The sequence below is a fragment of the Struthio camelus genome, chromosome 17, assembly GCF_040807025.1.
Source record: "Struthio camelus isolate bStrCam1 chromosome 17, bStrCam1.hap1, whole genome shotgun sequence".
In the NCBI taxonomy this organism is placed as follows: Eukaryota; Metazoa; Chordata; class Aves; order Struthioniformes; family Struthionidae; genus Struthio; species Struthio camelus.
This window is the reverse complement of record NC_090958.1, coordinates 7,516,897-7,540,115: the sequence shown is the minus strand read 5'-3', so window position 1 is coordinate 7,540,115 and position 23,219 is coordinate 7,516,897. Positions and strand designations below refer to the sequence as shown.

Sequence of the window (23,219 nt, the reverse complement as noted above, 5' to 3'; positions counted from 1 at the left end):
TGCTGCATTTCCCCTTCTCTGTCACATTAAGTGGTTTAATATAAAGCCTTTATTTTTACACCAATCAATATCACTGTAAGTTGGCAACATTTATCAGAAGCACTGAAGAAACAAGGGCTCAATTTTCATTTATATTACGGGCTAGACTTCAAAGATATTTAAGATGCAAGTTAGATTTCCCGTATGGTTTTCAAAAGCATCTGAACAAGTCAGGTGTCTAGCTCCTATTGATCTAAATCCTTGTTAGGCACGTTCAAAAATACTAGCTGCCTATCCCTATCTTCCAATGCTCAAACAGCTTTGAAAATCCTTCTCCCCTCTCATCCCACTAGCTTTGGCACCACTGCAAAAAGGAGACACCTAAAGAGTTTACAATGCTGAAATTCAAAATTTTGCAGAAGGCTGAAACATTTTGTACATTGATGTACAACGGTTACTATGGCAATGCAAAGTAGTGCAAATCTGGCCTGTGCTGTCCGGTCAGGGATCTTCTTTAGCCGCCTCATTTGACCACTTTCCCCGCTCGTGGTGGGAAAGCCCCAAAGAGCCCACTGAGGGGCCATTCTGCAACCCCCTCCACACTCTTTGTAGATGCTATTTTGAAAACGAAGCCAAGAGCCTACCTTACTGACATACATTCATTATGAGCGTTAACTGATCTCAAACAACTTCTGAATGTATTAGCTATGGTTGTCCACTGATTTTCCACTGGAAAAATCAAGCGCAACCCAATGAAGTCAATAGAATTATGTATACTGGTGAGAATGAAGCTGAATCCAGGCTAAGATTTTTGAACTAGATACTTTCCATCTCTGCTTTACCACAGTTCAGCTTGTTGCTGCTTTGGGATAAATAAGCAACTAGGAATGAATTCCGTTCCCACCAGCTGTGATATAAACTGAAGCAACTCCAGCTGACGCAGTTAGACTTTGAATACGTTAATACACAGTAGTGTGACAGAACAGAGCTTGGCTTTTAACAGGCAATTGTTATATTAATCTTTTACGATATTATTTTATAACTAAATGATGCAGCTTCATAAGCAATTTAAAGAATATATAAGAACTTCTCTTCACAGATTGTTTGTATAACATCATGTAGGCCAGAAATCCTTTATTTTTGCTTTGATTCACTTTATCCTGAAATTGTCAAATGGGTCTGAAAAAGGGAAATTATTCATTAAAATAGGAGAGGCAAGAAAACTTAGGAAAGACACTTCCCATATACCAGAATGGACATGAATTAAAAGTAATTTTATTCCACTTCTCAATGACAGTTCTATTATATCAGACAATACTACAAGCTACTAGAAGTCCCACGAGACATATTAGACCATTGAAATAGTATTCAAAACCTGAAGAAGAGTTCACAGAACAACCAATTCTTGGGATCATCAAAATCAGTGGTGAGATTCCCATGTGGACAAGTTCTAGCACTGTAAATGCTGAAGAAAGCAACTGATTTCGGTGGTATGAGCGAAGATTTATATTGCAGTAATTAAGGATAGACTATGCACCACTGCCTTCAGTGAAACACAGAGTTTGGCAGAAAGAAAAATGAAAAAGCACATTAGATGTATAATCTCAAGGCACAGAAAATACAGGCTGCTTCCAGACATATGCTTTGGCAGATACAGGTTTCTGGGAGATTTTTCTTTTTGTTTGTTTGTTTGTTTGTTTGTTTGTTTTGATAATATGTAGTTGTAATCCTGCCAGGCTTAATTCTTTTTTTCACTTGCACTGCAAAACTCCATGAATTTCTGGGTGGTCAGTCCTGATTTATGCCAGTGCAAGGAGAGTAAGTGTAAACTGACATAGCTTGCTTGAAGATGTAGTAACAATTAAAACAAATGGAGAAACAACCATTGAAGATGTAGCCATCTTTGTTAATCCTGACTAGAGTTTACTCCTTTGAACTTCGAATGTTTGGGTGATGGAACAAATAGGTTATTTCAAAAAGTTTTCAGCTAATAAAAACGAGCTGTCCCATGCTATATTTTCATAAGGTATCAAGAAACTGCAGTAATTTAGAAACCATCAATTCTGTAATCTAAGGCTGTTCACTGAGTAGTAACTCAAGATCAGCAACAGTCTATGTAAGTTCAATAAGGGTAGAAGAGTCTATCCATGTCTAACTGTATCGATATTCATAGCAAGATGAGAGGGTGAATCAAACAAAAAGACACTGACAAAGCAGAATACAATGACACTATGTGACTTGCCAGAGGAGCAATAACAAAGGGATGGAGAAGCACATCTATTAAAAAAAATCTTTTGTCAGATGAAAAAAGAGAAACTTCTTGCATACATGGATTAAAGAAGTTTAAAGAGAAAAATATGCTCAGTACAGCTTTAATGCAGGACTGAAACTAAGTCAAGGGAGTTCAACAATGAAAGAAAACAAAACAAAAAGATATCATTAAGAAAAACATGGATGCGATGGAACAAGAGTGTCTCTTAATAATCAAATGATTGAAATCAGTCACTGCGTGGTGAAAAAAACAACGTGAAAGACTGAAAAGCTGCGGGCGACAAAGAAAGCAGCTGCTGAGTCAGAGTACACCCACAACACCATAAAATCACAAAGCAGGATAAAATCACAAACCTGTGGTTTTGACTACTTTATGTTGAGGCTATTTTAAAGGAATATAAACATCCTTAATGGCTGACCCAAAGCCCACTGGAGGCAACAAGAGTTCTCCTACTAGCTTCTACGAGCGAGTTGTGCATCACATCCTACACTGTGCACTATAAACAGTCTAGATAAGTTGGCTTTGTCTGGCTAGGCTCAGCCAGGGAACATCATGGATCCAGCACACGTTCCATATAAATGAGAAAGAAAAAGGGCGTCATTAGGGCAAGATCTCATTGTACGTTAGGGTAAAAGAGAAAATTCTGCTTTATACCGAGATTCCTTAGAAATAAATCATTTTGAATACCTGGTCACACCACACTGATTAACTAACTGAATTATCAGTTCATCCACCAGCAACATGCCTCTGCAGAGAGACTTGTAGGGTCAAATCTAACAGTCTGGAATGAAGAACTTCCTTCTCTTCCTCTTTCTTTTCCCCTCCTGAGATGTACGTGACGATATCGTTCAAGCGCAGTCCTGGTCTTCAGATAGCATTCTGCAAGGACACAAAAATATGTATTCTTAAAGGAGGAAAAGACAGAGAGTTTGCCTTGCGAGTTTAAATTATTAATTCTACAGATCTAATGGATACATTATTTAGTGGCACTTGGTCTCTTAACAAACATCCCTGTGGATTAGTGGTTCAATACAGTTTTGAATCAAAGCACTAAGTTTCTAATGGCACCAGTCATCTGTCAGTCTGAAGTGCATTTTTAAACTGGGTTAACTGAATCAATGCAAGTTAGGATTTTTCATTGCCAGGAAATGGGCTCTTATATGCCAAAGCTTCATGAGGGCAACAGCAACTCCACTGCCCTGAAGCGATACATAAAACAGTCAGGCAGGAACAACACTTTTAGCAGTAGATAACTTGGCAAATACAACAGCAATACATGCCTGAGCTTTCTAAAGGGCCTAAGTAACCTGTTTTTTTTGTGCCTGTGTTAGGGGAGTAAAGATCAGTGAAATTCCTGTGTTGAGGGTAGGTCTCAGAGATTACCCATGGTTTTGCAGATCTCACTGGCTTTCCTCTAGGTGCTGGGCTCCCTGCTGCTACCTCCTTTCGCATGCTCCACGCAATTCCCCTATCTTCTCCATCAAGCAGCTACCCTTAGCAGCTTCTTAAAGGGGGATCCAGGACGTGGAGTACTAAACAGTAAATATATCCTTGCATACAGCATTAACTCCTTTGCTGTTTGCCTCTTGGGCCCTACTCAGGCATTGTGGGGACACTTCCTCCACGCACAGATGAAACAACTGAACCAGATTTTTTATGTGGTTTGCTAAGGAAACGAGGCTGAAGTAATCACATTGCCTCTGTGCATCTGCGTCTACCTGTCTGCCCACTACTCAACTTCTGAGCTCACAGGTCACATTTGATAGACAGCTAGTGGACTTTCAGTTATTACGTTTTACAAACGCAGTTAAAAGAGGTAGTGGATCAATGAGAGAATCAGTTAGTACTCTTACCAATAGAAAAGCAGCAGTGTGAGCTCACTGGTTACCTGGACACCAAGGATTAATGTGGGTAAAAGACAACGGGGATGCCCTGACTTCAGACCTTACACTATACTGGTTACCAGCAAGTCAATCCCTGCAGTCAAAGGCAGGCAGGCTTCCTCGGCTCTTTCTTTACTATGGCAAGGTACAGAGAGCAGCATGGGTAGTATAAAGATCTTGGAGGCTGGCTGTGTAATTCCTGTGAATTCACAGGCCCTCAGCTTATTTTAAAAATATCTGTGAAAGAAAGACACTCGCTCAGTGAAAAGGTTGCAAATCATTTTGAGATCCTCAGGAAGGGTATGGCAGAGAAAAAAATATAATAAGCTTAAAAATAAGCTTGTATACCTTTTCCCCCCAAAGAATTGTTTATAAGTTGGTAAGAAAAATGAATGTATACACTTGTTTCTGGCACACAGTCTAAATACTTATTCCTTTTCCTTCCAGCAGAGATTACCAATGCTACATTACTGCAAATAGGCTTGATTTAAAATCCTACTGATAATGAAGCAGTATCAGCTGGTACTTTCTGCAGAGCCTGGCTCTGTCTCTGCTTTCCTTCAGAGGCATGCTGACAGGTGTTGGTATTGCTGTGACTTCCTTGGGGTGAAGTTCTAGCTCAAGTGAGATTAAGGAAGGGGTCAGAAGTTCAGACTCCTCTACATAAGCATCAAAATATCATAATGGTTTGGATGAAATTCCAAAGTCAGTGAACATGATTATCCTTCTCATGCATGCACTTATCAGCGGATATATCTCCCCTGCCTATGGCACTGGGGTTCAAGATAAACAGAGATGATGAGCTTCTGATCTGAATGAAGAGAGTCTTGGGCCCCGGTCCACTGGCAGGAGTTGCTTGCATTTCTTTTCTTCAGTACTTTGGCTACCCTTCCTCATACCAATACCGTCTCTACCTCAGTCTGGGCTGTGCAGAAGAGCTCGTTTCTTTACCTCACTCTGCCTGGTTCTCCACATTTCTATTTGACTCGCTCCCACTTGCCTAGACTGCAGAGAACCATTGGAGAGCTGCACCAAAGACAAGGGCTTTAGCTGATATGCTTTGTTGCTCAATCGGGAAGCAAAACTCGTATGAACTCTCGTTCTGCCCCCAACAGCACTGTCAGCTTCACCCAGACACTAGAAACAGTCTAAAAGTGTCTGCTGTTAGAAGCTGCATGTTGCTTTAGATTATTAATAGGCTATGCCGCAAACCCAGCAAGGGGGTAAGAACGGGTGATTCCTATAGTAGCACGAAATAGAATATGACATACTGCAACCCAGTCAAGAACAGGGTTTGAGAAGCCGTGGGGGTCTCCTTCACTTAACTAAGGAGTTCCCACCTCCGCATTTTGTTTTCTTGAATCTTGGCGGTGGGATTGAAACGACATCCGGAGACACCGAGCATCTCATGTTGTCAGAAAAGCCCAAAATTTGGAAACTGCTCCAAAAATGTGGAGGCTGCTCTGAAAACACAGATCTCAAACTACTGAACCCTCACTTAAAGACAAAATTATTAGCTTTCACTGATCAAAAGCCTTAGCAGGAGACAGGAAGGCTGCCTCCAAATCCATTCAAGTCAGTCAAAGGCTTCTAACAGGTCTTATAAAAGAGCAGCTGTACTGGGTCAGTGTAAACAGCTATCTATCTCTTCAGTATCTTGCTTCTGACAGTGACATGTTGCAGATGCCTCGAGGGAGAGTGTAAGAAAAGGCTGAGTCCAGAGTGATGTTTCTGCCTTTGCTACCTTCTATCTCTGGCAATCTGCAGCTTAGAAACTTTCTGAGCCTGCAATTATACCTGCAACTTTGCATTTAAGCTTTCTTTTGCGAATTTCTCTGATTGCTGTTTCAAATCATTTATGCCTTTGGTATCCGCAGCAGCCTGTAAGTATAAGTTCCAGAGCTGCATTTTATGTCATGTGGAAAAGTACCTCCTTCTGCTTGTTTAAAGCGTCTTTCCTCTGCTGTCCTTGATCTCATTCATCAGAGACAGCAAATAATCACTCTTTATTCACCCCTTGGGGCCTTTAACTACCAGATTCCCAAGTCTCTCCTTGCCAAGCCAAAGAGATCTTGTCTATTTTATCTTTCCCCATACGGAAGTTTTTTCCTACACTCTGCTGCCCTTCTCTATTTTTTCCTCCAAGTCTACCACATCTTTTTGAGCTGCAGCACCAGAACGGCAGGCAGAATTCAGGATGTGGTTCACAGCTGAGTGTAACCTGTCATTAGATATCCTGCCAATCACTCTCTAACCAGGCATATTACAGCGGAAAGGCCACACACAGGCAGAGGCACAGAGCGCTCTGCACCATTTCAGTCTGTAGTAACGTCTCCTTATGGAAGACAAATACAGTTCTTTCCTCACTGCAGGTCTTGATGGACAACATGCCTACGAGCACATACGCAGGGCTAGACTCAGTGGTGACATAAATACTGGTTTAAGTTACATCTGAGCAAGCAGTGCAAGTGTAATTCAGTGCAATGGACTGGCAAGGGAGGAGTGCAGGAGAAGCAAAGTCACAGAATGGAGTGGGGAGAAACTGGGCCTCGAGGGCAATGGCGGATAGCCCTGATTCAGCACACACCACAGCTTAACATGGAGTAATTCCTCAGCCATAAAGAACACACCAAAGTTTACACTGATCAAGACAGGCAAGTTTTATCACTGGTCTGTTAACCTCAGTGATGCAAGTGACAGTTTCCCCTTGTCTACATTCAAGGTCATGACTGCAGAAAGTAGATGATTCCCAAGTGTCGGGTGGGGCCTACTCCAGGCTGTATGTGTGTGCATATATAAATATATCTCCTAATGTATGTTCTCCAAAGATAACATGCTAGTCTTATTGACAAATGATGCTCTCCAAGGCAGCAGGACAAGCCCAGAGTTGGCTCAGCACCAGGAAGATCTTAAATGAAAAGTCAAGGCTGTTTCTTTGATGCAGATGTAGGTGCCTACCACTGTTCTTCCCATGCTATTGTTGCTCTGCAACTGAATAGATCTACTAAGGTGTGCAAGGGGGGGCAGAGAATAGGAACTTTCTGAAAAGTGAAAGGCCCTTTCTCTTCCTGAGTCCATCAGTCCCAGCTGATCTATTTTCAGTTATGTGAAAAACAGCCTTTCAGCTGTTCCTATGGTCTGTGGGTTGTTATCAGATGCAGGCCCATGATCTCATCCACCAGATTCTGGGTGCTGAGAGTTGAATTCAAGACTTTGTGGGCAGTCTAATCCAGGTCACTCCCCTTAGCAGGCTATGTGTGTCACAGACAATGATACGCTAGCGTGGTGAGGAGTTATGGGCACCAAACGTTACTGTGGCGTGTTCCTTCCCGTTCAGGCCACCGTTCATAAGCATCAGAATAGTCCTAGCGAACTGCAACAACATGTTGCAGTGCCTAGTATTGTTTTCCTAACAGGGTGTACAATAATTATTGGAGGTATAATAACTGCCAGTGTTTGTTCAAGGCAGGAATTCCTTGTACTTCCTCACTTGGTAGCTTCTACCATTTCTACCTTCAACAGCCCTAACTAGTGGGTTTTCTCCTGGCTGGGAGGCCTGTGGGGTACCGTGGGAACCATCCTCAGCTCTGCTTAAAACACACGACTTAGTCACTTTCCTAAATATGATAGAACACATACTGGATTTGGGTACGGAAAAGCCAGAAGAGGAGATGTGAGAACAAATGGATAACTTTGGCTGAAATTTTTAATGGGGCACATGGGATTTGATACCCAAATGTATCAAACTGATTTTCTAGAAATATTGTTCACAGAGTGGAAATTACTTTTCAGTGAATGCTGAAGGAATCTGAGTCTATATCTGGAAAAGTATTTGAGTACCTAATTTCCAGTGGTTTCAATAAGAGATGGTCAAGAGTGGCAAACAGGAGTAGCTAACAGGGCCTACAGCAGTTAACGTGGCAGTTTGCACAGAAGGGGACCCAGAAACTCTGCTGAAGACAGCATGGGACTGCTTGGGACAGTGCAACACTGGTGGTGAGTCCTGGGGTCAGTCCTGGGTCCAGTCTTGTTCAATGACCTGGAGGAAGGGACAGAGTGCACCCTCAGCAAGTTTGCTGATGATACTAAACTGGGAGGAGAGGCTGACACACCAGAAGACTGTGCTGCCATTCAGAGGGACCTGGACAGGCTGCAGAGCTGGGCCGAGAGGAACCTCATGAAGTTCAAAAAAAGGCAAGTGCAGGGTCCTGCACCTAGGCAGGAACAATCCCATGCACCAGTACAGGCTGGGGGTTGACCTGCTGGAAAGTAGCTCTGCCGAGAAGGACCTGGGAGTCCTGGTGGACAACAAGTTAAGCATGAGGCAGCAGTGTGCCCTTGTGGCCAAGAAGGCCAATGGGATCCTGGGGTGCATTAGGCAGAGTGTTGCCAGCAGGTCGAGGGAGGTGATCCTGCCCCTCTCCTCAGCCCTGGTGAGGCCCCCCCATGGAGTACCGTGTCCAGTTCTGGGCTCCCCAGTACAAGAGAGACATGGCGCTACTGGAGAGAGCCCAGCAGAGGGCTACAAAGATGATGAGGGGACTGGAGCACCTCTCCTATGAAGAGAGGCTGCGAGAGCTGGGCCTGTTCAGCCTGGAGAAGAGAAGACTGAGAGGTGATCTGATCAACGTGTATAAGTATCTGAAGGGGTAGTGTCAAGAGGATGAGGCCGATCTCTTCTCCGTGGTGCCCAGCAACAGGACAAAAGGCAACGGGCAGAAACTGAACCAGAGAGGAAGTTCCACCTAAACCTGAGAAAAAAACTTCTTCACTGTGAGGGTGACTGAGCACTGGAACAGGTTGCCCAGAGAGGTAGTGGAGTCTCCTTCCCTAGAGGCATTCAAAACCCGTCTGGATGGGATCCTGGGCAATATGCTCTAGAGGACCCTGCTTGAGCAGGGAGGTTGGACTAGATGATCTCCAGAGGTCCCTTCCAACCTAAACCATTCTGTGATTCTGTGATGAGCCACAGGGCACTGTTCCCATAACTGCTGAAGCAACTGCCTGGCACATCAAATGCCTTGACCCCGATGGAGTTTCAGAGGGAGGATGTAGTTGTCTGGCTTGTGGCAGCACAGAATGCCTGGTGCCTCTCCTTGGGCCTGGGGTGATGGTGGTCTCACCTGTGGGAGCTGTGCTCCGGCTGAGGAGCTAAGTCTCCAGGGTAAAGGGCTTCAGGAGGAGGTGAGCATACTGCACACCAGCAGGGAGGACAAACAGGAGACCAACAGGGTCTTCACAGAGACCCTGTGGAGGGAGGAGCCCGAGCCCCACAATGCAAAGGATGAACAACTAGAACAGAACAGGTGTAAGTAGCCTGGGAGCAGCTGAGGAAGAATCAGTTCCGTTGAGGAAAACTTCACAGCCCACTGAGCCTGCACCAAGTTTCTGCACCAAGAAGAAAAGGTGTGTGACAGTTGATGGAAATTTCCTCCTGCCAACTTGACTTGGAGGTTTGTTGCTTTGCAGGAGCTCATCCCTGGGATGTTGTGGAAAAACTGCTGAGGATCATCGAGCTCTCAGACTCATTGCCCCTTGCTCTTAATCCATGTGGCTTCCAGTGATAATGCCAGGGGACATCCTGAGCGCGTTGAGAATGACTACAGGGTGTGAAGGGTGAGGGGGCTCAGGTGATGTTCTCCTCAATCTTGCTGGCAACAGCAAAGGCTCAGTTAGGAGTGGGCGCTTCCTGCAGGTGTGTGGCTAATGTTGCAGGCAGTGCTGTGGCTTTTATAACCACTGGACCCTCTTTGAGGGAGGAGGACTGCTAGAGAGACATGGCAAACACTGTCCATTCCTCTTTTTAAAAGTGCAAGCAACAAACTAAGGATATGCAGAACAGCTACACTATTACTTTAAATAATGGATAAGTGTGATGGAAGAATAATTAATGGGAGAGAGAAAAGGCTATAAAAAAATCTACAAATGCCATATAATAGAAAGAAAGTGCACATTCTTCATGTGTCTTTGATGGTCTCAGCAAGACCATGGATAAATCAGAATGTGCTGGTAAAATTTATCAAAGGCTTTATGAATACTCAATAACACCTGCTGTGAGAAGATCTGGAAGTCATGGCAGAAAAGATAAAGTATTGACACAGGTTAGAAACAGGGTGGTAAACAGCATCCACAAGGGAGGAATAAATAGGAGCATGGAAGGAGAATAAAAGGGGGGGGGGTACTGCCAATGGAACCTCATTATTCTTTCAAGACCAAGAAAGTCCACAAGGAACATCAGCAGGAGCAACTCGATAATGAGGCAGCTGATGAATTCCACGTGGATAAAACACAAGATACTGAATCCCAGAAGCGTCAAACTCTTCATATGTATTGCTGTAGTCTAAATTAACTTTCATGACCAATGCATGTACAGGTCACAGAAACATCAGATCTGTGCCTAATGGTAATCAAATAAATCAATTACAGGGATGACTGTCATATTCTTCTAGTAAGGCTATTTTGTACCATCTTACTAACATTGAAGTATATATATTTGTTAGCACACAAGTAATTTTACACTCACTTCACATTAGCAGAGAGTACAAGGTGACTTTTGGTAAATGATCATGACCAAGGTGTACAGATGGATGTTAAAAAGACAACTTCATGGAGAATGTAATGTCATCCAGGTGCACACCAGTGGCATGTCAAACTCAAAGACAAGAATAAGGCAACAAGGCAGACTCAGATTTATGGAACGACTCAGGTAAGCATAGAGGGTAGAAAAGCCAGTGGGGTGCTTCTGTTCACCCATTTTCATGTCAAGAGAGTAAAGAAGATTGTTGTTCCCATCACACACTTTCTTAGAAACAAAACAAGAAAACACCACAAAGGGCTCTTTGGAGAGTGACAGGTGAGAGCGGAAAGGGAAGTAAGTGAAGAGCCTGGAAAGCTAGAGAGAAGGGTGAATCCCCTAGACCTGCCACTTGAGCCCTGACAGAACCGAAGGTACCATTTGGCCAAGAGGCCTCTATGGAAACGCTACACTGAGTACAGAAATTAATATCCCAGTGTGCTGAGGATTTCCAGGCACCTGGAAACACTTCTGTCTAATACAGTTTTTTTCTTAAGAAGAAAAAAAAAACCAAAAACTGAAACGGCAAAATTTAAGAAGAAAAGCAATAAAGCCCAATTATACTGATTTATTGCTGCTTACTTCCTCCGGGGTAGGAGAGAGAGGTGCTAATAAGTTGTAGGAGATAGATGGAAAGAGCTAACTACCTCTAATTTCTGGCAGTGGACACATGGGAGCATTCACACATTCAGCAAGCAGGGTCCCACTGTAGCACAACTGAAACGCTGACTGCAATTACACGTAAGCTAGCTGTGCCCTGTTTAAGGTAAATGCTGTTGGCCAGGGCTTTCAGTCATTCCTCATGCTGTCTTTTCCTCTACTTAGAGGAAAAGAATTGAGTTGCTATCCTTGTCTGAGAAATGATGAGTAAGGTGGTAGAAGTAAACAGAGGAATTTACTGCTGCTGTCAATTACAAAACTTGGCACATCCAGCCTGAAGTCACTTGCTTTTAAATCTGTGCAGGCTGCACAAACACAAGCTGAATCAAAATGAGATTCATGGTTGCAAAAGGTATGGAAAACTAGTGAATGATACAGTCAGCTTCCGACTCTGCGACACCATCCTCTAACAACCTAGAGAAGTGAACTCCAGTTCCATTAACTTCTCTGCAGTTCAATATGGTATACTTCCAAGTTTTTGTCTGAAAACGTTGCGTATGCTTAACCAGCTACCCCATTCCACTCCCTAGAGATGTTTGCATTTCAGTGGTGGATGAGGTGATCTCTATTTATAGTTTATAATTAAGTTTGGGCAGCCTTCGGAAGGTTTAGGGAAGAAGGTGCTCTAACCAAAATAGCTAACAATGAATGGATTCAAATGGGTGATTTTAATGGGGAGTGCATGCTACTAACGTGGAAAGAACTTACTGTTGCACAACCCTAAAAAAGGTGTTAAGGCCCCAATTATTTTTGTTCTCTTTTCCTAACAGACTTGAAATCCATCTGCGTAACCACTTTGTATACAGAGACTCATTTCGCTAGCTTCTTCATTACAGTTCTAGATATATCAGGCAGATCAACTATACAGCACTGAATGTGAACAACTTTCATCCACAGCAAGCCAAGTCAAAATTACATTTGTAGTCAGTTTTGATAGTCACGATTACCTTAACATCAAACAGTAAAATAGTAACTGACAGTCTTCTCCTCCTTGGAAAGTTAAAAGAAAAAGAGACGTTGGACAGATAACGATACTGAAAATTTGCACTTACGGACACTACTACCTGAAATCTAAGGACCTCTTATGCACTTGGTCTTGCAGATGGAGAAACTGAAGGACTGAGAAAATCAGAAACTTGCCTAAAGTAAACGTCTAACGGAGCTGCAAGAATTTCTGGAATCGCTGCTAACACGTAGTCCTTTGCATTTAACCACAGAAAACAGCAGCTTCTTAACTATAAAATAAGAAATAAAAATTTCTCTTTTGGAAAACATGAGTATGTCCCTTAATTATAACATTACTAGATGGTTATGACAGTCTTTAGTTTTTTATTCTGAAGCCCTCACACAAGGAAGAACTTCTTGTATTGGGACTGACTGCTTTTTGCTTACCGTTGTGAAATGAACTACGCAATAGATTCCAATGATGACAAGGCCAATGATAATTGATGCGACAGCAACCCAGAGCGCATTGCGACCCAGTCTCTTTGACCCCTCTATATCTCCTTGATTATAACTGTTTAAAGCCTGTAGAAGAGAAACAGAAAGTTTGTGACTATTAACAACAGAAATTGGTTCACAAAGCAATGTAACTGACTTGACTAATATTAAGTTTATGCAAACTGGTACTGCAGAAAGGACTACAGAAAATGGTGATTTCCTTAGTAAAAATACATTTGCACTGTGTACTGTTCAAGGCAATCAGGAAGTCGTTTTCCTGTTTTGCCCGTCTGAGTACTGTTCATTGCAACTATAGGTCTTCATATCTTCAGTAGTGAGGAGGAGGTGGTGAGGTGGGAACAGCGGTAAGGAACTTGTAAGAGGAGTTATCTTGTACACACCAGCATAAGGGCTGCCAAATCAACTCTCATCCACCCACTTGCATAAATCAGTGGTTTGTATCTCTGGAAACAGTTTTTCTATAGTTTATGTGAACTGTAGTTTATATAGTTGAACAGAAGTCGGCCACTTCACTAGCAAGGAAATAAACTCTTACCCTCTACAGGACCACAAGCATGAAGAGGAAGATAAATAGGCTGCATTCTACAGAAAGCCTCAGGAAAGCTCATTAAAGAAAGCTTACTAATTTCCTGTTTTTCCAGTGTTTTACTCTTTAAAACCAAGTTTGAAGAATTAATAGGTAGTATGCTGGCGATGGAAAATGCAAAACAAAGAAATCTAGATTATCTGCGCAACAGATCTGTGCCATCTTTGCAGACTAACAATTCTGTCCCTCTGTATTTCTGGAACACAGTGATTATTATTATTATTATCATACACATCCAGAGGTGTGCAACAGATATACAGATACTATCTCAACAGCCTGAGTTTATGTCTATCCATCCATGATTTAGCAGATGCTTTATATTCATTACATTCAGAGATTACAAGGTGAAATAGGACCACTCTGATCTTCCAGTCTTGTGTGAGACAGACTGTAGGATTTCCTGAATTAATTTTTGTTTCAACTAGGGCATTTTTTTTAAAAGAACATATTCAATGAAGTACACAGAAATATTCCAGCACATGAGTCTAATGCAGTTTGTAGCATCTTATTCTTGGGAAAGAGTTACTATCAAAGAACTTAAAAAAGAAGATTAATACTAATAATTATTTTGCAGACCTGGGGAGTTTGAGTTCTTAAACCATGAGATCGGGTCCAGGTTTCTTTATCAGATTGCACTACTGAACTATCCCAGCATATTCTGTGGATGAATCAGGTTATTTGTGACCTGTTCTTTAGGATTTCATAAGTATTCCAGGCATGCCCAGAAGCAGGGGAAGGGGGGAAACCTCATCAAATGAGCCATGGACCAAATAATACAGGTTGCCTTTAAAAAAAATGACAGCATGAGGTATCACCATGTGCTATTACTAAAGCGTTTTGTTTTTGAATCATTTTTTATAGCCAAGATAACAGTTAATGCAACAGAGTGAATACCTGAGACTGTGGGGAGAAAGAAAGGAATGAACACAGGTGATAATAACACAAAGTTAAAGCTGCAAGTCCTATCTGGGTCATTTTTTTCCACTAAAAGCCAAATTCTGCCCCTTCTATGCTGATAAAAGTGCCTTTCTTGTCACACATACTTTACAGCTAGAGAGGCTTTTAAACTTAGTCTGAGGTTATTCAGACAAACGGTTTTAAAGCAGTTGGACAAAACAAAAAGAAAAAAGAGCCATTCTGCAGAGGAAATTACTTCTAACACTTTGCCATCATTTATTTCCGTAACAGCTTGGCTGAGAACATTCAGGCTCATTTGAAAGATCTTGATGAGAACAAGGGCGAAGGACCAAAGGTATTCAAAGATTTGACTCTCAGGAAAATTCAGCACTTTGAAGCACGAGGGACCTTACAAGGGTCTTAAAGGTGATGCTGCCAATGAAATTCACTGCAGAAACATAAACAAGTGCCTGGCTTGGTTACAGGACAGCTCCAGAGTCATGCACCTCTCCCATATCGAGCACAGAAGTTAGCACAACACTAACTTTTGCTGCTGTATGGAAACGTAACCATCTCAAGCTTAGGAAACTCTAGTGTTGCGCCTAATCAAATGCCTTGGTTACCACTATGTGACCAGGAACTCCTGCAGTCTGGTCCAAAGCTGAGTGATGGATTTGGCAGGAGATTCATTGGCTGCCATGGGCTTTTGTTCAGGCCATGAACGCCACCATCACTGTACGTTCCTGAGGTTTTCCTCAAAATGACAGGGAACGACACCTAGGTTACATGGCAGCTACTAAGTATTTGCAAAAATCTCTGCTTCTTTCAAGTTTCGCCTTACTGCTGAATTTCACATTCTTCTAACGCTATTTAACTCCCAATAACATTCTTCTCCTGGATCTAGTAGTTGCACTCTTTGCCCAAATGTGCTTGGCCATGGATGTATAGCATGATAAGCCTGAAAAACAGAAGCACCTCACCAGATAGCTTTGCTTTTCTTGCCAAGCAGCTAAGCACTCTATTTGCTAAAGCATACTTAAGACTTCAGAGGATACCAAACATTGCTATAGAGCCTTTTTTTGCCTCCCAAGAGGAAAAATAATTAGAGACATTATCTGTGTTCTGTCAATTAGTGAACACACAGAAATTAATGGGCTAGATAAATCTTCGGTGTTAGCACTGCAGTAAGATCACTCACGCCAAGGCAGTCCCAGAGCAATGAAGCCTATATTTCTACAATTGCATCTCAAGGGTATGTGCTCTCCAGTGTCTAAGAAAGGCTGAGCTGCAGATGCACTCTTGCTCTTAAAGACAGCACTGATACATTTCTTCTCTTCCTGGTAGCCTACTTTCCTAGACAGTTCTCTATCATATTTCCCTAGAGAATATCTCAAATACCTCTGCTTTGCTGTCAAATTTTGTTGAAGCTGGCCAGTAGACTTAAAAGACATAATGGAGAAAGAGGGAAGAGATGGAAATGAGTCAGAGACACAAACACAGAATCAGATAGGATGACTGCCCGAGCCTTATTTCCTTAGGGTATTAGGCTAAAAAGCCAAATCTGATCATTTGGGCAGAAAGACAGCAGCTGTGCTGAGGCACAGTCACCCCAGTTCTCCACTGACAGGGGCTCTTGTTAAAAGCAGCGGCCAGCAAAGCTCCTCTCATGTAAGTTACTCCACTATTGTTTTCAACAGCCCTGTCTACAGGAGAAAAGCTTTCTTAGGTTTTCGCAAAGTACATTCAGGAAGGTCAATAAAAAGGAGTATCAGGAAAAACACGTCTTGGCTTGGTCTTGGGCAGGCTGACTTCTCCTCTTGCCTCTGTCAGCAACGGCGAATGTAGCGGCTTTGGCTACAGGGAGAAAAATGGAAAGGTATCGCCGACACCAAAGCCCTGACTTCCCACCCATCAGGGGACTAGCATTGCATGACATCTGGAGTGTGGCCCTGCAAACACGTTATACTCAGATTCCCATCCATGTGGTCTCCGAATGGAAATGGAGTTGTGAGCAAGACATGGACAGCAGCAGCTTGCAGTTCTGTAGCACTTTGCTAATGGATTTGGGAAGCCTGGAGAAAGTCCATGTGATTCCTGCAGGTACTGCATAAATAATTCACCCCATACACTTAAATAAATAATGTCATTTTAATAAAAATCCACAATAAGGAAGAGGAAATTAGCATTAAGGATAAAGAGGATCTGGGAGAGACAGCAAGGGGACAGAAGCTTCTTTATTTGAAGAGTATAAATTAGATAGTATTCAAGAAAAAAGAAAGATTTTTGGGGAGCTGGTTGAGGTCTGATGTAAAGCTCTTTCAAGTTAATTTACTTCCATCTACTTCAACAGGCCCTTGGATCAAGCCCTCACAAGCCTTAGATGTTACATCTGTGTTTATTTCCAAGGGCTAGCCAATACATACAGGAAAACAGCATCTGCAAGCAACGTTCAAACTGTCTAACTGTCTACAACAAATTTCAGTCATTTCCAGCCTAATACAGTATGATAATTTTTCAGCCTTCTGCTACCTTGCTCACTATGACTTCATAACTAAAGCCACACCTCTGCAGCTGCTAGCTTACTTGAGCAATCTCACTGACTTCACCAAGTCTGCACATAGCTGTCTATAAAGGATATTCTCAGTTCAGCAGTGAAACAGCCTAACCTCATACAAACAGAAATTTGCTGAATTAGCTACAAACCATTAATTCCTTCTAATGTGCATTTTCTGTTCCACTTCCCTAGAACATCAAAGTTATTGCAAATGCAAAAAGACGGCTGAATTATTGCAGAAATCCTCCTCTATATGCCTTACAAATCCAGGCAGTCGAAACTGAGGTTATCCGATCAACAATTGCTGTTTTCCATGAGCTAGGCTGCAACAAACCTTATTTGGTGTTGCCTGCAAAGAGGCTCTCTCTCCAGTTCAGACCAAAGGAAGAATGAGACGTGCTAGCTCAATACACCTCCTCACTGTGCACAACAAACGAGGAAGGAGGGAAAAGACGGATTCAGGGAGCAACTCAGCACCAGGCTTGATCTCTGCTTTTTGCCAGATGAAATAGGCAGATGAAGAGCAAGACACAATGAAAGGGGAGTTTGCTCTGCAGGCTGTACAGCTGCATGAAAACACTAGACTTCTGCGTCTCTAGGGATGGCTTGAAAATGTTGCTGCAGAAGGCTTACAAAGTTTACAAAGATGAGAGCCATGCAAACGTACTCAAGAACAGCTGCTGGCCCTTGTTTGACATTACTGACGTAGATACAGGCTGTCCCATATGGTGCTAGATGTGAAGGTACCTACAACCTACTTCAAAAAATTGTATTTCCAAATAAACTTTTTAACTGAAGACAAGTACAACTGTACAGGAACACTGGTCTCTGTGCTAATCTGACCTGACCAAAGCCAATGTACTGTACATGGCTTTTTAGGATCCCAGATAGAGGAGGTCACCCCCTCAGGAACCAATTCCATCCTTTGCTGTCCCATGACTTTTAACATCCCCTTGCTCCCTGTCTCTGCCTGAGGAGACAAACGTACAGACAAGGCATCTGAATCCAGGGCAACAAATGGAGTCAAAGAACTTATCATTATCAGAACCCAGACTTTTATAGCTGAACTGCCTGTTGTTTGAACCACGCAAACGATCAAATAGAAACGCATCAGCATAAAGAGGAAGTTACAAGCAAAGAATTAGGGAAAAATAGCTTTGAGAGACTGTTTTGAAGTTGCTGCAAATCTAATGCCACATGTTAGATGAGCAGTCTGCCTCACAGATATCTGAAATAACAGAACTGAAGGTGCTGTATTGAGAAAGGCCAACAATGTTCATTAAACTACCAGACCTAAGTTCTGGTAATTAAAAATACCTACTCGATTCATTTTTCAGGGTTGTCCCACAGCCTCCCTCCAGCTCGTGGATTCCATAAACCAGATACAGCCAGTCCTCAGATGCAGCAGTGTTTGGGTTCACAGTAGGCAAAAGGGATACCCCTGCAGGTAAGGAGCCAGAGCTCAGCAGCACACTGCCTAGCCACAGTCTTGCATCAGAGAAGTCTCTTGTGTCACATGAGCTTCCTGATCTGGCACCTGTGCTCCACCCTCCTGCCCTGGTGCCTGGGGTCTCACCTGTGTGGTGAGAAGGAACGGGAAAAGTCTGAGCTAGGCACCTTTAGGGTAGAACAATTACAAAGCAACATGATACAGCTGCTGGAAGCAACAGGAAGCAGGAGAACCTATGGTATCTGGCTGGAACTGCAGAAGAGCACTGCAGCGAACAGTAACCCTACAGCCAGGAGTCCTGGCCAGGAGCCTGGGGTAAACAGATCTCCATTTACTGAAGCTGCTGAGCAACCTTAACACCTGCAAGCGACCAGGAACTAGTTTGAGGGGGCAGCTCTTGTAACGCCAGCATATCAACTCACTAATGCCTTTACCTTTCACTTCCACTGGCTGTCCTTACTCTGTCATGATAAATAGCTTTCTTTCACAAAGGAGGTAAGGAACAAGAAAAAGTTATCACCACAATTGGGATGACTTAGAAGTGCTCCATTCCAAAAATAAAGTCAAGGAGATAAGATCTGGAACAGTAAGATTTTTGTCCCCAAAGGTGAGAAAGAAGCGAGGAAACACCTGCCAGAGTTGTAACTGGGGCAACAGAAGAGATGGCATGGACTGAAGACAAATCTGTCATTTAATCTGGGGGTGTGTTAGAGCCCAGACTCTACTTCTAGTGTGAACACTATTTTCATTGTCAGAATTGAGAGCACGTAAGGAGGACATGACACAGGCAAATAGGGTGCTGAACCGTGCCCCTTTTGAAGCCCACAGAACCTTTCCTTCCAGGCCCGTTCTAGGCACTGAAAATTTACCAACAACTCCACCTCTACAGGTCTGTATCTCTTCTGACACAAGATCTCAGGCAACCTTTGCAGGCTACATAGGGATCTTCTGTAAGAAAATAAAATAACCCATTCTTGTATCTCAACGTTAACCCACAGGGACTCTAAGAAACAAGCTGGGAGAGAGGGAAGACGTAGATCCCAGCAGAAGCGGGGATAAAACAGCACAGGTTATATGCAGAGCCTGGAGTTGAGGTGACTGGTAGTTACAAGCTGCAGCTCTAAAAGGCAGGGGAACAGGGCTGTGGAAAAGAAGTTGGACGTGCTATTTTTATGGAAAAGGAAGGGCAAGAATGATGTTGAAATAAAAGGTATTCACACATGCTGGAGGTTATTGGTTTTTGTTTCTCCCTTTAAGGGAGTGGGCAGCTGAGACCTGCATAGACTGTTCAGCATTCAGGAAGCGCTCTTCCCACCATGGTTTCTATATATCCCATGGAGACAGTTACTTAAGCTTGACTCCAAAAGCCTGCACGAACTTCAACTAGAGCGTGGGTGGTGATTTCTCCATATGAGGTGCAAAAATCTTTAGAGGCCAAATTCTGTCCTTGGAGTTAACTTCTGTGCAGCCCCACGCTCACAGCCCAAATCATCAGCTCTCATTACTTTATACAGCACCCTAAGTGTCCACAGACAGAAATGATGCTGGGTACCTGCAGAACCAAATCTTAAATCAAAGAAGAGAGCATATAGTATAAAGCATACAGAGCATACATACATACATATAGAGAGAGAGGATATACTATATAGTCAATAACAAAATAAACGTATAGAAAAAATAAAACGACAGCTAACGCCTTTCTATTCCGGAAGAAAATGGTTGTGAAGATGGCTTTGGAATGACTTCCAAATGACTGTCAAGCTTAAGCATGCATCCTGATAGCAAGGTGTAATTCCTGATTAATCTTATTAGTTTTAAAAGAGTGTGCTTTAGTATATTTTGGATGTAAGTAACTGTTCCACTACCTAACTGTGAAAAGAAACAGCTATATTTTTTACTTACCTTTTCAGCCTGGCTCTCAGAGAAAAGGATGAAAACACACAACATGTTTTACAGCCTTTTCAGTTCCTAAACAACAGAAATACATTACAGTATTACTGATTACACTGATCATGTGTCCTATTAGAGAAGTCTGGATCTGACTCTGCAGCTCTTAACTCAGAGGAGAAAATTCTGTTCTAATAATTCTTTTGAATTTAACGAGATTGCTGCATTATTAAGGACTATTCAAACGAGTTAGGACTTGCAAGAGTAAGTTTGTTCTCTCAGTGTACTCAGTGCTCAGTACATTATTCCAGCAAATAAAATTAGTATCGGGCAGAAGAGCCTGTTTACTGCTAAAGATGACACTTCTATCGTAATTGATCAGGCGAGGCAAAGAGCACGTCCTTTGCAAATCAGATTCCTGCTCCTCAGTTGCCACTTTCACGCATAAACATGTCGCGTTCAGCGTGCAAGTTGAAGCAACAAATCCCGTTAACCGCAATAAAGCTCCCTCCTTCCCTCACATAACCGGGTACTGAAAACTTGCCGTGAATCACCCTTCCCTCCAGGTTTTACGCCTGCTTTCAGCTGGCCCCCGTCTGCTGGCAGAGCCGAGGGGAGCCCCCGGGTGACCCCGCCGACGCTCTCCCGCCTGCTGCCTCCCCCAGCCCGGGGCCACGGGCCGGGGCCGAGCGCTTCCAGGGGCGGCCGGCTGGCCGCTCCGCGGGGGAAGGAGGCGCTGCCCGCCCGAGCCGCGACTCAGGGCAGCGCCCGGCCGGGAGCACCGCGGCCGGCGCCGCCCGCCGGGGCTCGCCCCCCTCGCCCCCAAGCGCAGCCCGGGCTCGACTCACCATGACGGCGAAGACGAAGGAGACGATGTTGACGGGATAGGCGGGGCAGAAGCAGGCGAGGATGCTGAGGAGCAGGTAGTTCTTGGGGCGCGGGTGCGGCGGCCCGTCGGGCAGCTCATCCTCGAGGTTGGTCTCGGGGCTGCTCTCCAGAGCCCTCTTGACGTCGGCGCCGGCGGCGAACGCGGACATGGGGCTGCGGCGCGGCGGGCGGGCGGCTCGGACGGGCCAGCGCCGCGCACCGGGCAGGCGGCAGGGACCCCGGCGCGGCGCCGAGCCAAGGGAGCCGCCCGGCGCGGCGCGGCGCCTCCCCGGGACGGGCGCTCGGCAGCGCGGGGGCGGGGGGGCGGCTGCCCGCTGACAGCTAACGCGCGAGCAACTTCGCGGCAGGAGAAGCAGCAAGCAAACCAGCCCCCCAGACGGAGCCGTCGAGGGCTTCCAGCACCGCGTCCCGGCTGCGCCTGCCCGCGGTTCCCGGGCTATCGTGTCCTGCCCCTAGGAGCCTCCCCCGGGCGCGCGCCCTCGCCTCTTCTGGGGTTTTCCCGAAACTTTAACTCGTTCCCGCGACTCCGGCTGTTTGCACTGTTCCCAGGGAGAGTCTCGCTGTGTTCTCGGATTCTGATTTCTGGTGCAAGTGAAGCACCAGCAAACGGCATAAAGTCTGCAAAGGCATTTCCTTCGATCTGGGTTTAATTTCTCATCTCCTAACCACCCCTGGCTCACTACACTTAGCAAAAACATTGAAGGTTGGCTGAAAATAACCAACCTAAAGCATTTTGGTGGCTCAGGCCCAGAGTATTTTGTCCGATTTTATCAAGTGATTCACTTTCACCTCATTTTCACCTTACACCTGTAAGGTGAAACCTGCTTGGGGAGAGCATGAAAGCAAGCAGGGAAAGGAAAGTTTATCATTTCCAAAACCTGTGTTTATGAAAAAATAAGTAAATAAAGTTAACCTTAGTTAATCCTGTAACTGTCATGGTTTTGAAGTTGGTGAGAAACAGTGTAACAGTCTGCATCCCGAAAGGAACAGGCTCTGATCCTGCCACGTGCTCTAAAGGGGCAGACAGAACTCTACACCTGCTGCACAGAGCTTCAGCACAGCGGAGAGATTTCAGGGCAAATGCAAGTTTAACTCAAAACTTCTGCGCTGCGTCCGGCTCCTCTGGAAAGCCCTTCGTTAACTGCAGTTACAGGGAGCAGTAAGGTGTGCTTGCAGCTTTCTGAATGAGCTACTTTTGTCATAGTGAGTTTTGCAATTGGTTCGAACGGAGCCAGGGTTTCCTGTTTCTAGGTGTCATCCTTCAACAAGATATAATGGGGTCATCACAGTAAAGACATAAGAAATAGAGGTGCAGTATTTTTACTTTCATAGACATTAATCATCTCTCAGGCTGCATTCCTGACATATACCATGCAGTAAGAATCTGCTGATCTATCAAAGCATAATCAGAAATATTCTGTATCGTTAGGAAACAGTAAGAAATACCAAAGTTCACTTGCTTGCCAATTTACGCATTAGTGTTCAGGCACAGGCCTTTTGTATCTTCAAAATCTCTTGATATGTTCTCAGGGGAATTAAACATACAGTCACCAGACAGTCTCTGAAAATGGAGTTTACATCACACTGCACAACTACTTTTAAAATTGGTTTCAGTAAGGATGGAGACCATGCACTTTCCCTCTGCAAGGAATCAGCATCTTCCAGGATCACTCAAAGCTTTTAACCTGTGAAAGCACTTTCTGAGAATGGCAGTCACAATCACTGCAGATACAGTGCTGTTTGAATGAGGAAAGCATAAGTTAATGTTGTAATGAGTCTGAGTTTGTCTGCTTGTAGTTTACCTGCTTTAGTTAGGTAAATAAAAATCTACTATCAGGCTTTGAATGAGAGCATCTCACCCACTTATAGAGAAGGCAAAAGTATGTGTGGAAATTAGGCAGGGAGTCTGGAAATTGGAGGATGAGGACAGGATACAGATTCCTACTGTGTCACTTCAGACTTCAGTTTTAGTTTAGGTGCCTGTATGGGGGAACCTCCAAAAGGGTGATTCAGAGAGTGCTGGAGCTGCTAGCCACAGCGGACCATTCACCTGCACTAAATTTTTCTCTGGGGACACCATGAATCTGGGGAATCTGGGCTCTGTTAAATTGGACTATGTGAATGCCTT

At 43.9% G+C, this 23,219-nt stretch overlaps 1 protein-coding gene across 1 annotated transcript; it reads right to left on the bottom strand.

Annotated features, from left to right (window-relative positions):
- Nucleotides 1-1,238: 1,238 nt before the first annotated feature.
- Nucleotides 1,239-21,353, bottom strand: TMEM233 (transmembrane protein 233). Its single transcript, XM_068911497.1, has 3 exons — nucleotides 21,052-21,353; nucleotides 12,761-12,895; nucleotides 1,239-3,130 (listed from the first exon to the last, which is right to left on the bottom strand). The coding sequence occupies exons 1-3, from the start codon at nucleotides 21,238-21,240 to the stop codon at nucleotides 3,119-3,121; spliced, it is 336 nt and encodes a 111-aa protein (XP_068767598.1). The 5' UTR covers nucleotides 21,241-21,353; the 3' UTR covers nucleotides 1,239-3,118.
- Nucleotides 21,354-23,219: the final 1,866 nt, after the last annotated feature.

Coding starts and splice junctions, on each gene's coding strand:
- TMEM233 (XM_068911497.1), bottom strand. CDS start 21,240: ATGTCCGCGTTCGCCGCCGGCGCCGACGTCAAGAGGGCTCTGGAGAGC. Junction 12,896..21,051: donor CCTTCGTCTTCGCCGTCATG/GTGAGTCGAGCC, acceptor TCTCTTCTACAG/GCTTTAAACAGTTATAATCA.